Here is a 15,485-nt window from a genome sequence, read left to right as displayed (position 1 = left end):
CAGGATGCTTCTCCCTGTGGAAGCGCGGACCCCATGTCTGGGCCTCTGATTCCCAGCTTGAGAGTTGGGAAGGGGAACAGAGATGATGATGTTTGCAAGTATTCTGGACCTAGGACACTGACGGCTCCCCAACTCCACAGGCCCTCCCTGCTGCAGAAAGATGGGGAGGTCCCATGCTTCCCCACATGGACGCAGGGAGGCTGCCATGGACCCATGGCATGGCATTGGGACACCGTGCTCCCACTTCTCCAGTGACCTCAGCGCTCAAGAACTCCTCCCTCTCCAACATGCTTCAGGTTCCGGGACGGTACGCAGCAGCCAGTAGGGTTTCAGAACCAGCACATTCTTTCCAAGAAGAGTCAGCTTTAGTCATTCACTGATGTTTAACTCGAAATGCTTTACCTCCAATGGCCACAAGATGGAATAGACTTGCTTTCCCAGCCACACAGGGGAGGTTCGTACCAAGCCTGTGAGGGGACTCCAGCAGACCGGGATGACGTAGTTTAACCAGCTGAAGAATTTAATGGGGATTGGGGGGGTGTTGCAAAATAGTAATATCCTGTGAAAGAGAATTGTGTGTGTGGGGGGGGCATCTAAGCCATTAGACAGGTGATCTCACAAAATATTTCTCTTCTCCCCAGAATGCCTACATTTCCTAGGGGGAAAAGGGGTGGGGAAGAGAATTCCACAGGTGAGCTGGCTGCAACTGATTTCTGGACCTGTGTCTTTCCACTTCTAGGTTTTTGGGGCAAAGGAAAGGGTTTCTGATTCCTGTCAGGGACTTTTCTACATGTAGTGAGGAGGGTACTAATGGGTTCTAGGTCTCCCCCACTTTTTTTTTTTTTTTTTATGAACATTAAAATTTTTTGGTTTGGAAGAAATCTGGGCCTGGAGAGGGTAAGAGCTCCTAGATCATACGATCTAGGAGACCTCTTTTGGAGGACGGACAGTCTGAGATCCATGACAGGTTGTTTGCTTTTTAAGCGATGAAAACTTGTCCTTTGGCCACCTGGCAGATGATTCAGTATTCTAAGACTTTTCCTTATTTAGTGCAGATAGCTTTTTTGCTCATTTTCTTTTTTGGTCGGATTTTTAAAAAGTTATTTCATATGCAAAATACAGTAGTCAATGGGTGACGTTAAAATGATTTGTGCTTCCAGGAAGGCAAGATGATATCCTCGAGCAATATCATGTGGGTAGAAGATTCTGTGATGGGACACTTAGTCACTGAAACCAGGGCTCCAGGGACTCCTACAGCTAGGACCCATGAGCTGGGCTGTATGTGGCAGGTAGAGCCCAGAACATTATGGGATCAGACTAGATCGGGGGTAGAATTTGGCTAGGTCATCTTTCTAATGGCTGTGGGACCCTACTGTGACACCCTTAGTTGGTTATTACAAAGCCAGAGTTTTGAGGGTTACTTAAGACCACTAGGCTTAATGACATAATCATTCTTTCCGGGGGTGGGGGAGGGGACAAAGTGACACTAGTTAAGTTTTCATTTCTCATTCTTTTGCTCTGCCCATCTGTGTCTTTCTCTGCTTCCCTAAATCTAGCCAAATGACTTCATTACCTTGAAATGCGTGGAGAGGCTGATTAATAAGAACCAATTAAGTTGGTATTTCTGATCATTCAGGCAGGGGCTGGGTGGCAGTTACCTTTGTATTATGGGAGAAACGGTTCTTCAAAGCAAATTAATAGCATAAAAAGACCCCAGAAGTAATACTTCTGAGAACAAATGATTTTTCTAGAGCTTTAGCCACTTCCACAACTGATGATTGAATTCATTCTTATCTCATCAATAAAAACAGGTCCATCAAGACTCCAATATGGCAAAGTTTGGGTAGCCCAATACACACGTTATTAACACTCTAGAGCTCAGGGTTCAGGGGAACTCCGATATGCACCCCGGACAGAGCAGAGCTGACAGAGGCAGGCGATGACACTTTTGAGAGAAGCAAAGAGCTCAAAAGCTCTGTCTTCCTCTTTATCCTCTAAATTCCTTCTTCCTCTTTCAACATGTTTCCTGAGGGCCTGGCGGTGCAAGAGGGGTCTGGAACCTCGTCCTCTCGCTTCAGAGATGTATGACTGCCCTTACAAGAAGGGAGAGTGAACCTGGGAAGGGGGCAGTCCCCAGGACAAGAGGCCTACTAGCGTGTCTTGCTTTTCACCTGGGCTCCTGGGAATCCTCAGAGTGCACAGGTGGTCCCAGCCCATCTCCCCAGGGAAGGCAACCCCAGAGAGCTCGGATCCAGGGAGTTGCCATGAGAGGACCGCTCTGCCTGATGGTTTTTTCTGCGCATTGGCTGGAGAGCATGAGGGCTGCCTGGCATGTGTAGTGGGTTAAAAGCACGGACTCTGCAGCTGGTGCTGGCCTGCCTGGTCCAAATCCTGGACACCCACTGCCTACCAAGTCCTCTGTAAATGGGAGTTAATAATAGCAACTCTACCTCATATGGTTGTTGCAAGGATTAAATGTATTAATATTCCTAAAATGCTTGGATACCACTTGGCATACAGGAAGTGCTAAATGTTTGTTTAATAAATAACAGTGTAATGTATGCTGGCAGGTGATAACACTTCAACTTTTCCATTAATCTTTAATGAAAACTTTCCATAAATCCCAGCTATCCTTATCTCCCCCAGATGATGTAAAACAGTGGTGATTTAAGACACACTTCTGCAAATAAATGCCAAAATTGTTAATGACACAGAGCTTCTCTGTGCACATTGAGAAATGAATTCAGAACTTTTCAGGTGCAGGTGAAAAATTTATCCACTCATGTTTAAAAATGTAAAACAGAAAGTTGATTTTTCACGATGTTTGTACTGTCATCCTTTGTCTGCCCCCAACTGCCTGTCACTGCTGAAGGCTTCACCCCACACCTCCCTAAATTCCTCCCCCGGACTGTCGCTGTAATTCACCTCTAATATGCAATCGGATTCCTCCATTTAAAACCAGATTAAGGTAATGGGTTCTAAAGTACAACGAGGCTTATTTTTAACCGCATCCAAGAAGCGGAAGTACTATGAAAACTCAAGAATGGTGCTGCTTCACTCTGGGACTGCAGCTCAGACCAAAATAGACCAGCACTGGGCTCTTCACCCTGCCACCAACTATAATTAGCTAGTCTGCAGCGAGAAGGGAGAAAGAAATGACACTACCTCAGAAAGTGCTGCTGGAACAACCCATTTTTGTCCCTTTCAGGGCCCCGTTTTGCAGACAACCCCCAAAGTGCTTTGCAGGCAATTCCTTCAACTGTATCCATCTCCCCCTCGATGCCCATCTGGCCCAATGCTGTCATTCTGATCATGTAAAATGCGTTACGAAAGATCATATGCGGTTCTTTTTCTGGGAACGCTCTCTCTCTATAGCCTTTTCCCAACTCCATCTGTTGAAGGAGTGGGATCTGGAACTCCCCACAGGGCATCCTGTGGACCAGGAATGGTGCCCTGCCATGGTCCTGCACAGGAACCCAGGGAGGCAGCAGCCGGCTAAGGAACCACCACCATGCATTAAGAAGAATGAAATCCCAACATACTTTCTTTGCTGTCGATATCCTGATATGTCTAGAAGGGTTTTCCGAGGGAAAGACCGAAAGAGCTTCTGCACCTGCTGTTTCCATGACAACAATCTTTTTTTCTGAGTCTCTGTAAATGCCTGCAAAAAACAAACAGGACTTTTTAATGGGTGGCGCAGCCTGGCATGACAGGGAGGAAAACGCAATTAATAGGGGAGGACATCAGAGTCTCTGCAGCTGCCTTTGCTTCACCTGCTTCCCACCTGGTCCAAACAGCAGTCAGTTTCTACTCAGGAGCCACCTGTACCGACAATTTGCCGTTGGAGGTGCCTGGTAAAGTGTGTGCATTAAGCTTTCGACAACGCTTATTTGTGGCTGCATTTCTGGCAGACCTGTACTCATCTTTGCCTTCTTCCTGACTTTACTCTGGACTCTATAGATTAACCAAGAATGAATAGTAAAAATGGACTGTTGAGTAATCTGGCTTTTGCAGGGTCCCTTTCATTTTCATAATCAATGGAAATGCTAAACCACTCCAAAAATCAATCAGCTTGCTCATGCGTGGTCTTCAGGCTTTCAAAAAACGGCGCATAGTCTCCGCTATTCACTACACTACGCTATACTATACCATAGGCCAGGATTGGTGCCCTGGGGTTTTTGTAGCGCACGGGGCTTTGCTGAGAAATCTCCAGTTAAGGGGCCCCGTGCCTTACAAAAAAACTCCAGGGCACCAATCCTGACCAAAACTTTTCCTAAAGTTTAGGGAAACAGGTACATCTGATGCCTTTTCACCTGTTTTTTTTTAGTAAAAGTGGCGCTGAGGGGTATTTTGCCTGCTTTATAACACACTGTCATCTGTATTGCATGTACTTTTGTTTACACTGAACCCCGGGCAGTGACTTTACGGGAGTTGTGAGTCCCCAAGGTAGAGAGGCTCAAATCTGGGATACAGAATCCCTTAAGAAAACTATTAAATGCAGATTCCTAGGTCCCTTCCCTGATTTAATACATCTGGACAAGAGTCTAGAGGATGTTCGCAGCAAGTGCCTTGGTAATTTCATTGCCAATGGAACATGGGCATGTGGCATTCTAGATGGTTTGAGGGCCCTACATCCAATATAGGAATGTCCTGTCAGGTGCCTAGAACCATGGTCCACAAGCTGTGGGAGAGCCTGCAGCTCTGATTAGCAGTAACTGTGATAGAACATACCCGTATAGTTTTGTCAATAAGACATGAAATCCTTTAAGTAGCAATAAACTATAACTTAGAGTAATAGACTATATGGGTCTTTCCCATAAAGGAAACAGATTCCTTAAGCAGAGAAAACAGGACAGCTTAATTTTTTCCAGATGACATTTAATCTTTAAGGACCTAAACACAGGAGAGCTATGAGAACAAAAGCAAAAAGATGTTATGTTGTGAAAAAATTACTGACTTGCAAAAAGCCCTTCCCCCTGGAGGACCTCAGCCCGATGCCTTTAAGGATCTTCATCAAGGAGGGCTACCCAACCAAGGGACTCCGTGCTTCCTTCAAGAGGCGCAGACACTGCACAAAGTACATGGTGGGTTGGTCTCATGGTTACAAGGTGAAGCCACGGTTCTACTTTGTGGTCCCTTTTCATGTGTTGGCAACACTTGGTGAGGGTCCAACTATACATGAGTACTTCTGAAAGCCCGAAAGGCAAGCATTTCTACTGGCCGAATAAAGAAAGGGGTAGATAGATTCTGCTTTTGACTGGCTTCCTCTGCCAAAGATGGAGTGAGAACACAGGATGCAGAGGTGCTGATCTAGATGACTTGGGGAGGAGAGTCCAGCCCAGCTGGTCGGAATAAGGCTCTGGATGGATATAGGCAGGGCCTGAATCCCTACACATTCTTATGCAAGTTCCTTTACCTGACACTCAGTTCCTTCTAAAAACCTAGGATATTTCTCTCCCTCCAAGAGATGTCGTAAGGGTTAAATGAGATAACACATGAGGTACACTTAGAATACTTAGGACATGCCTGGGCTTAGTAATGAGCCACTTAGAACTGCAGCTCAGAGATCCTCTACTCAGGTTTTTGTGGTCACACAGACCAGACCTTTGGTGGTGGTATATGAGTGTCACATTTGGCATTCAGCAATCACACTTAGCCCCAATAAATGACTTCAAAACTACAATACTCAGTTTCTCAAAACTACAATACCAAGCTGGTCTGGAGCCAGCTTGAAGGACAGCTGGCCTGAGTTTCCAAGGGACAAAAGAGAAAATGGCTCACTTTATAGACAGGCCTTGAAAGTGCTTCCAAGGACACCAGTTCATACAGGACATCTCCCGTGGTGGCAAAGACCGTCCAAGAAGATGGAAATGTTTATACCCCAGCACCACCCGGAGAAGTGAGCTCATTCACTCAACACAGGGCAGCACGCTCACTTCATTCCAGGCTGCAGAGAGGACTCAGGCCCTTGGCCATGTTGAGTGTGGTGGCCACTTCTCAGTCTTGGAGGCTGTAGCTGGGAGGCCTGGAGAGGAGCTAGAGGTCATGGCTGGCAATAAGGGATTTCTAAAAGCTGGTTTGCCTGCATCTGCCTGAGAAGTAGCCCTCCATTGTGGGAGCTCTTCTGCCAGCTGGGATGGCTGACACCTCACTTCAGCCATTCCACTGGCAGCTCTGGGTTGAGCTGATAGCTTCCTCAGGGAGTGGAGGGGAAGAAGCATCCATACAACACACTGACACAGCCAGTTGGCCTCTTCCAAGTCCTCCGTCCCTGTCAGGGCCAAACCGATGAGTCTGTCTGGACGAAGATGGCTAGGATGTACCCTACAACTTTCGTGTAGGATTAAAGGGCTCATAAACGGGCAAGAGCTCATCTCCACAGAACCTCCTTGGGATAGCGAGGAGGCAAGAAGCTGGGGATTATAATCCAGGAGATGAAATTCGGAACTTTTCTGCCCTCTCTTCTGTTAGTCTACGGAGTTGGTCCCTTTGTCCCTGGGGAGGAAGGAAGGTGTCTAGGTTTGGTCAATCCTCTCCCATCCAGTCAGCTAAGGAATGGCTTATTTGGGCTGTGAAAGGGAGTCCTGTTTCATGGGGCCCAGGTGAAATTCAGCCAGGATGGAGACTGTCATGCCTCCATGGAGCCTCACAGGGAGGGAGTGTGCTCCCCGCACAGAATATCCCAAGCCTGTGGAAAATTATTCAGACATGTTTCCTCTTTCTTGAACTAAAATAATAAAAGTCTTGCACAACATTTTCCCTTCCAAGACAGAGTGCAGGCCCCTCCATCCTGACATGAATGCAGGCAAGCAGACGTGGCATGAGCTCTACTTGACCCAGGACTCCCATCAGCCAGAGGTCCCTCTACTGCTGTCAGGGTCTCTTGCCAGCAGATGAGTCTACGTGGTGCCATCTTTGCATTTAATCACTTGGGCAGGCAGCAAGGAAAAAAAAAGGAATTTCTCTAAATATTCTAAGGAAATGGAAAGGAGAGCCAGGTTGCCCAAGGAGGGCACGCATGATAGCTGGAAGGTGAGGAGGATCAGGCCACAGTTTTGGGGCTGGCGGGATCCACTTAGGAAGCATGAGCACTGTCCAGTGGATGCCACTGGAGGGCTCATTACTTTGTCTTATGGGCTCAGCAGACTTGAGGCAAGACAGAAAGTAACTTACAACTTGTTCTCTGGTGTCTGGAAGGCTCCGTGTGAGCATGGGCGTGGAAGAACATGCAAGGTTCTAGTTTGCTTTACGAAAGTTTAGATCCTCCCCTAATCAGTCCCCCACAAAACCCACTCCAAATGTTCTCCTCCCCAGTAAGACACAGGGGAGCGCTCCCTCCTGCTTATGCAGTGAGTCTGTACCACACCAAGACTCGGCTTCCTTTTCGTGCCTAGCTTGGAGGCAGTTCCTCTGAGGCAAAGTCATTTCCGGCTCCTGGTTTGGTGGCCTGGCTCCTTATCTAGGTTCTGTGGGATGCCAGCAGAGCCCCAGCCTCCCGTGTGTGATCACCCGGTCTCCTTTAGTCTTCCCCGCTACCCTCACACCATAAGCTACCTAGCCAGGGGACAGGGCCCAGGCGTTTAATAAAGATCTATGGAATGAATGAGTTCTACAATTCTTTAAGTGCCCTTGCCTTCTCGTCTTCCTGGTGCTTTTTGCCGGCCAAAATGTGTGGTGTCAGGACTGCAAACACCAAAGGGTGAGTTGGGGGTTGAAGGGAGGGACACATAAGAATTTGCACTGCTGAGAGAGGAAATAGCATAAAGGAGAGTTTAGAGGATTGTGGGGCAGTGGCTGGGAAGGAAACCCAGAAGGAGACCGTGCTCGTGAGCGGTGGGTAATCAGACCGTGGAACGGTGGAGGGCCCAACGAACTGGCCTTGGACAGATGCCCCTGTGTGGCAGCTGGAGGGTGGGGACAATGTGAGTGGGGCAGAGGGTGAGGGGGCTAAACCTCTGCCCTGTGTGTCTCCTTTTGCTGGGGCCCACCGCACTTCTTTCTGGAGCTCTGGATACCAACCCAGCAACAGTGAGCAGACTTGGGGGGGCCTTTACCATCTTATTCTAATCTTAAAATCCAACAAAAAGACCTCAGTGCTCTTAAACTTCTCTAAAGCCTACACTGTGATTCTTGTCTCCGTGACTCTTTGGAGGGGGTGCTCCCAAAAAACCACTAGAGTCTCGGGTCTGGGGCACACCCCCTGTCTGCACATGCGCCTCGGGGCAGCCGGCCAGGCAGGTGGCTGTCCCAGCAGCAGCCCCCAGGACCTGCCCTGCTCTGTCAGGGAGACGGCGCTCACACTGAGTCTAACGGGGCACAGCTCCAGCCTGCCTCGGTCCTCCTGCCAGAGGACATGTGGCTCAACACGATTCCCATAAAAATCACAAATCAAACCACATAGAACATAAACTTAAACACATTATTTCTTGTGTACACTCCCCAACCCTCCCCCAAGTTTCCCTGAGTTGAAAGGCAAAAAGTTTCAACAGAAAATTTTAAAAAGACTCGAAAACGCCAAGGCGAGGTGGCAGGGCTGGACGTTCCCACCTCAGGCTTGGTCACTCAGGGATTCTTCTAGAGCCAAAGTTTCTCTCAGGCATTCACCCCTACATCAGAACTCTATCTAGATGAATTTCTAGACACCACCGTGTTACAAGCTGTGCTTAGGTTTGAAACCATCATAGCTGAGTTCTGCCCAGGTATTATTTATGCTTGTCTAGTCTTCAAAAACAAGTTGTTGGAGACCCAAAGGATCACATCACAGAACCTCTGAGAACCATTCCTAAGCAATGAGAAAAACAGTTTTGTGAAACCCATCACTACTCACCTCATGAATTAGACACTTGTCTATGAGCTGTAAATAGGAACTTATATTTTCCTCATCAGGTCTGGAGACCAAGAGCTGTGTGCACACTGTGAGTTTAAAAAAAGAAAGAAAGAAAGAAAGAAAAGATGAATTAGAAACATGTATAACTATTCTAACCTCCAAGATCTGCCCCTGATTTCCTTTCAGGACCAATATCTTGAAAGGTATGTGTGCCTGTGGTTTTACGTAAGGTTCACAAAAAAGGCCAGGAGGCTCCTCATTCCACTGAAGTCAAAGGCTTGGTCACCACGGGAGCCCTCGCCTTGAGAAGCCCCTTCAGTTAATTCCAGGCATACCATTCTATATTAAGCCTTCTGCAATCCAGCCTGAGACAGACACTCTGGGAGAAGAAGAATGCGGCCATGTCCTGAGCCCTCTCTTAGAAAGAGGCTCCTTTTGAGAAAGGAGTTCAAAGGCATCAAAGACCGTGGACATTATCAGAGCGCTGTCGCCGTAATTTGATGAATGAACTGCGTGCCTCATTTGGAGGCGTGAAGCTCTGGCACATCTTCTAGCACACGAGGTTTGTGGGCACGCACACGAGCAGGACACCTGCTACTCGGTTACTGGAGGGTTATTTTCTCAAAGCGGTAACACACTTACACACACGTTGGTCCGCCCACACACGCAAGTAACTGAAGTAATAAAGACAGAGAAGGGCGGGTCTGCAGGTAGAGCACACTGCCGCCCCCCTCCCTCCCTGTGAGCTTCCCATAGCCACGGTAGTATGGCCCATTCGAATCTCGTCCTGGAGGCTCTGATGTTCTGATCTCCATGGGGGTGTTTTGAAGGCCATGGCACAGGTGGTTGGACAGAAGATGTCCATTAGAAGGGAAAATGCCTTGCACTCAGGTAGACCATGCTTGAAACCTGGGCATCACGATTCCTTTCTCCCCCTAATTCTGCATACCCACTCTGTCGCAGAATTCTGCAAATCCCATTTATACCCTATCTTTGCACAGAGACTCCCAGTACAGCATTGTTTGTACTAACAAAAATTTGGAGACCGTCTCCATGTCCGTTCTCCGGGGCCCTGTCAAATTATGCCTTATGGGTACAGTGGAACACGGCATGCAACCTCGGAAAAAGAGATTGGGTAGTGCCATGGTAGTGACAGAAATATTGAAAGTATACAGTGTAGAAATACAAGCTGCAGAAAAACATGTAAACAACACCTGCTTGTGGGTAAAAAGGATACTCGTGTGCTTGTCTAAGACTATTAGGAAGTTTCTGGAGGGGCAGTCCAAACCTGTTTAGAGTGGTCACCTCTGTGGGGGAAGAGGGTGGCACTTGGGGAGAGAGGTTATTTTTCACTTTCCATCATATTGTTTCATTTTGAGTTTTTATGTTGAGCATGAATTGATTTTATAATTTATTTGAAAGTAGCCAAAGTTTAAAAAGAAGCCATGCCAAAAGAGTTTGGGTCTCTTGAGGACAGAGCCCACCATGGACCACCATGGTGGACTCAGGCATCCACCCCCACACGTATCTTCACCCTTGGGGTCATCCATTCTAATCCCCCACAGCGAAGAGCCCACTCAGGGGTGGGAGGTCAGGACTCTGAGGCGAGTGGGGGGAGACCAAGGACCCACCCTGGCCATCAAGCTACTGGCATCTCCCCTCAAAAGGATGTCACAGGTCATCTCTGAACCAGATTTCTATGGCTGGACGTCTTTTTTAGGATGTGTATACACCGGGAGTTTCTCACTGCACCTGTAAGACTCAGGTGTCCATTTCTTTTGGTAAAAGCTTGGTTCTTAAAAATGACTGGACAATCAAGAAAAAATTGTTTCTCCTTCCAAAGGAAAAGTACGGGCATTCACTGCATTTTTAACATAATCACATTTTCTCGTGCAACACCACATTCGAGCACAAATTCTTCTAGCGTTGGGACTTTTCAAGGATAATCACGTAATCATAGTGCCATTCATAGGGGAGGCCCAGGGCAGTCCAGGTGGAAAGAGTGCTCTCACCCAGAGGACCACATGAGAATTCTATCCCGCCCTCAAACAGGCATGAGGCATGGCATTGGTGCCAGCCAGGCACAGTCTCCCATAAGGGCTGACTTCAGCCACAGGCCCAAAGGCCCCACGAGCACTCACCCTACCAGGTGGACCCAGCAAGCCCTGATCTGAGTGAGTGGGAGAGCAAGGGGACCGGGGTAAGGAAAGGCCTTTGGGGATTAGAGGGATCAGAGTTCAGATCCAAATGACCACCTCTGAACCTCAATCTCCTTGTCAGTAAATGGGCTAATGGCCTCTACCCCGACAGGTTTATCCAGCACTCTGGGAAAGCTTCTCAGGAACCCAGGGGTCTGGTTAGTGGTGTTGGAGGTGTGGGGGGAGTGGTGAGAGGTGTGAGAATCAGGCTCTACCTTTCCCCATGACACGTGTGAACTGCCCGGGGAGATCCCCCTCCGGCAGCGGGGCGACAGCCAGCTCCCCATCACAGCTACTCAGCTGGTGTGGCTGCAGCCCCCCGCTGGCCCCAGCCGAGGTGGTTGCTGGGACCCCGGTGGCCGAGGCACTGTCTTTGCCATCAGGGCTCTGGCCCTCAGGGCCCATCAGCGAGGGCGGGTGCGGAGCCTGGGGCTCCCGGCGGCGAGCCTCGGGGGTGGTGCTCGGGGGGCTGTAGGCCTTGATGGGAGTCAGGATCATCTGGTGCAGTTCCTGGAGTGGGACGCGCAGGTTGCCCCCCTCGATGATGTCCTGGAGGGTCAGAGGGAGAAGACCTCTGTTAGCGGCAGGAACAGGGGTGACCCAACTTGGTGCCTCCCTTCCCCTGTCCCGAGCTGTTCCCAGACAGGACTCCCAGCAGCTGACCCCTTCATCGCAACATTCTTTGGAAGTGCAATCACTTTAATTTTATCGTCTTTGATTAGCCCGGGTAGAAAACTTGGAAAATACGGATAGGCGTATCTGTATTTGCAGCACCTGCAAATCCCACCATCTAGAGGTGATCATTAAAAGGATGTGGCACATTTCCTTCCCTGGCTTCTTCAGTGAATTTCTAGAAAAAGCATATATATCATTGACAGATACAGACTTTAGGAGCTGTATAAGAAAGTTGGGTCACGCGGTAACATCCTGTCCTGCGTATGATTTGTTGTACAGGAAGGAACCTGTGCACTCCCACCTTCACTCAGTCCCCAACACAGGCACCACGGGGCAGTGGTGAAGGATACAGACTCTAGGGCCCAGCGAGGGCAAAGGCTGAGGCGGGAGCCTGCCGGGATCGTGTGAGGCAGAGCAAGGTGGCCTGACGTGAAGCCGGATGGTGAGGGGAGAGGGCAGGAAATCAGGTCCAAGTTGCTACTGGGACCTGAGCACAGAGGCATGAATGCTGAAGTGTTTCTAAATGAGATGGGACGTCAGGGAAGGTTTCAAGCAGGGGAGTGACGTGCTTTCGAAGAATCGTTCTAGAGAGAAATATGTATAATCTATGTGTATAGGATACAGCTGACCCTTGAACAATGTGGGTTTGAACTCTGTGTGGTCCACTTACCTGCAGATTTTTTCAATCAATATGGTACAGTATTATGAATTTATTTTCTCTCATGATTTTAACTTTTTCTACTCTCTAGCTTACTTTAAGAATACAGAATATAATACATATAACACACGATATGTGTTAATGTACTCTTCTTGGTATCGGTAAAGCCTTCAGTCAACAGTAGGCTATTAGTAGGTTAAGTTTTGGTGGAGTCAAAAGTTATACATGGATTTTCAACTGCACAGGGGGGTGCCTGTCTACGCTATGTTGTTTAAGGATCCCCTGAAGTTATCTATAATATATAAATGGCTTTATATATTGTAGAATATAGTTGGGTCCTTCTGTACCTACTGTTTGATCTACTGGCCATTATGTATTAGAAAAAGAGTGAAAGTGGATTTTGATTGACATTTATCTGTGCCCCAGATGCTCACAGAGGCACAGAACAGGCTCTGAGTCTTGGGGCCGGGGGTCAGGTCCTGGAAGTCTTTTGGGTATGGTGAGCGGCCTGGCCCTCTGTCCCGCTGCTGTCCCAGTGGTTCTGCAGCAAACCTCTCCCTGGGACCCAGGAAGGACACTGACAATTGGGGCCCTGATTACTAATGAAGTACTTGGTCTTCTGAGAGCCCAGAATAGCAAGGACGTTGCTGTAAAAGCCTGAAGCACGAGTACCAATCCATTCCTGGGAAAATTGTTGGATGATGTCAAGGATGTCAAGGAACACAAGCCCACGGAACAAAATCACATCTGCATCCCGACTTCCCAATCAGTCAATTAGAAAAAGGAAACCTGGGGATGGGAGGCTTGGACAGGCAACATTTCAGTTCTGGACAGTAGACCACCAACAGCCCGGCCCCGTCTTCAGAGGGAACCTGCTTTGCTCAGGACGCTGGAGGCAGAAGCTTAGCGGAGTTGGCACTCAGGGTTATTGAGGAAAGTGAAATGTTAAGTAGCCATCAGAATTCTCAGTCTTGCTCAGGGCTACTGTCCAGCCTATTTTAGAGGAGAGGGTCCATTTTTCTTTTAAAGAGGAGGGTTTTTGAGTCCACTGCCTTCCTTGTAAGCCTGGCAGATACGGCAGAGGTTACGACTAGCCTACTGCCTGTGCTGGCAAGCCTGATGTGGGAGCCCGGTGGGGCGGGGGCAGGGGGGATGCTCCTGATCACTCCCAGTTGTCCTGCTGCCCGGACTGGACCAGCCTCTTCCAGAGTCTACAGGGCAGCACACAAATGGTTCCTTGACTTTGGACATGGTGATCCACCTGGGCAGGGTATATGGAGGTAAGCTAGCTGGCCCACGGCAGGAGAGCACCTGTTGTCTTTCCCAACTCAACTGTGTGTCAACTGACGAAACCCTGTGTCGAGGTCCTCCACTTCCAGCCAACTGCATAGCTGGCACCTAGGACATGGGGGTTTCTGATCTTGTCCAGCCCCTGACTGAGCCAGGGGAGGGGGAAAGGAGAGAGAAGGGATGAAGCTTCCTCAAAGAGTGAGGCTGAGTAGGCAGAGCTGGCCAACCTATTTGCGAGATCACATGCCTCCTTGCCATGCTACCCCATGTGCCAGCGACCACTGAGGTGACATTTTGTCACCTGCCACCAAACAACCCCCGCCCACTCCTGTCACCTGCCAGAAGGCTTCTGTAGTTACTTAGTGATGGAGGAAGGAGATTCTGATTATGCTAAGAGCTGAACTCCTAGAAAGAGGAAACATACAGGTGCCCCAAGTTCAAATCTCATTTTATTCCATTGGAGACAACCGCCCCAGAAAGGAATCCATAAACCTAATGAATAATGACGGACGCTCTCTGTAAAATATCTTATCAGGAATCATGAAGAGTTTTATTTTGTTTTGTTTCCTACCCACAGCCTTCAAACCAGTGTCTCCAAGAAAACACCTGGCTACCAACAAGTTAACAATGCCCTTTAGGCCAGCTCCCATGGGGTTACACGTATGACCCTTCAAAATCCATTCTAGAACTCAACACTGTGTGCCCAGATTGGGAAGGAAGCTAGAAAATGGCCTGAGTGGGATTCACTCCAGTGTCCTCGACTCACTACAGGAATTAATTCTGCATGTTGACAAAAATAGGGAACCAACCCAAGTCTCTATTGATCCTTCAGACCATAAATATAATCCTACATTATAAACACAAAGAGGCAAAATGAAGCTGTCCGTTCACTAACGGGCAGAGCCGAGGAGCTCATGGCAGAGCAGGTACCATGAGACCTGTCCTAGCGCTTACCTCGGGGGTCACAACTCAGGCTTGCATGCAGGAAAGGGAGCTACTTGCTGACCCACCCCTTCCCTGACTTTCTTAGGTCTTGGAAGAAGACTGCTTTGGAAACTTTCACAGGGCTCGTGATGGCAACAAGGGGCAAATCACCTGGAAGACAGGACTCGGGCAGCCAGCATCCCAGCACTCACGCACTGTCTGTGAGTGCCCCACCCTTCCCCCTGCGTGGGAAGTCCTGGACTTGTCATGCAGGAGACAGCAGGCTGGCATTGGCTGAGACCCGCTCCCTCGCCACCTTTCATTCACCAGACCCCAGCTGAGCCCTACCGAGAGCCAGGACCTAAAGCAAATACAGCAGAATCCTTGCCCTAAGATGCTTACCGTTCCTGGGCCTGGGCTCATACAGTGTGAGCATGCTGCCAGGACCAGGAGCTGTGGGAACACAGCCCGAGTGTGTGTTGTGTGTGTGTGTGTGTGTGTGTGTGTGTGTGTGTGTGTGCGCGCGTGTGTGTGTGTCTCCTTTCTCCAGGCCAGGTTCCCAGGGAAGGGTCCAGCTTCACAGTTTGGAAGTTAGTTGCAAAAAAGACAGTGAATGAAAAGCATGCGGAAACATTTTTAGTATCAGAGATCAATGTTGAAAATTCTGTCCCAGCGACCAGTCTGATCTTCTCTTTTCCTTTTCCACCAGACATCTTTCCCTGATGACCTTCTCACCCATTCACACTCCCTGGCTCATGGGTTTTTGCTCTATCCCTCCATTCTCCTGGCGACCCTCCTCTCAGGGGCTACCAGTGACCTGCCGGTGGCTGATTTCGGGGGGCTGGGGTGGGTAGTGTTCAGTCCTCATGGTATGGGACACATTCAGGACCCCTAATGGGATTCCCTCCTGCAA

The 15,485-nt window shown here is 48.9% G+C and overlaps 1 protein-coding gene across 5 annotated transcripts in view; it reads right to left on the bottom strand.

Moving 5' to 3' along the window:
• Positions 1-15,485, bottom strand: part of SAMD4A (sterile alpha motif domain containing 4A) — a 206,336-nt gene that overhangs the window by 17,743 nt on the left and 173,108 nt on the right. For all 5 annotated transcript variants that reach the window (XM_047739128.1, XM_047739127.1, XM_047739129.1 and 2 more), the window contains 3 exons: positions 11,241-11,574; positions 8,828-8,913; positions 3,543-3,661 (listed from right to left, as the gene is read on the bottom strand). In XM_047739128.1, the coding sequence (XP_047595084.1) occupies positions 3,543-3,661; positions 8,828-8,913; positions 11,241-11,574 (539 nt within the window). The remainder of the gene's footprint in view (positions 1-3,542; positions 3,662-8,827; positions 8,914-11,240; positions 11,575-15,485) is intronic.

The sequence above is a fragment of the Lutra lutra genome, chromosome 7 (genome assembly GCF_902655055.1).
Source record: "Lutra lutra chromosome 7, mLutLut1.2, whole genome shotgun sequence".
Lineage (NCBI taxonomy): Eukaryota > Metazoa > Chordata > Mammalia > Carnivora > Mustelidae > Lutra > Lutra lutra.
Note: the sequence above shows the minus strand (reverse complement) of the source record. Positions and strands in the feature narration are given on the sequence as shown.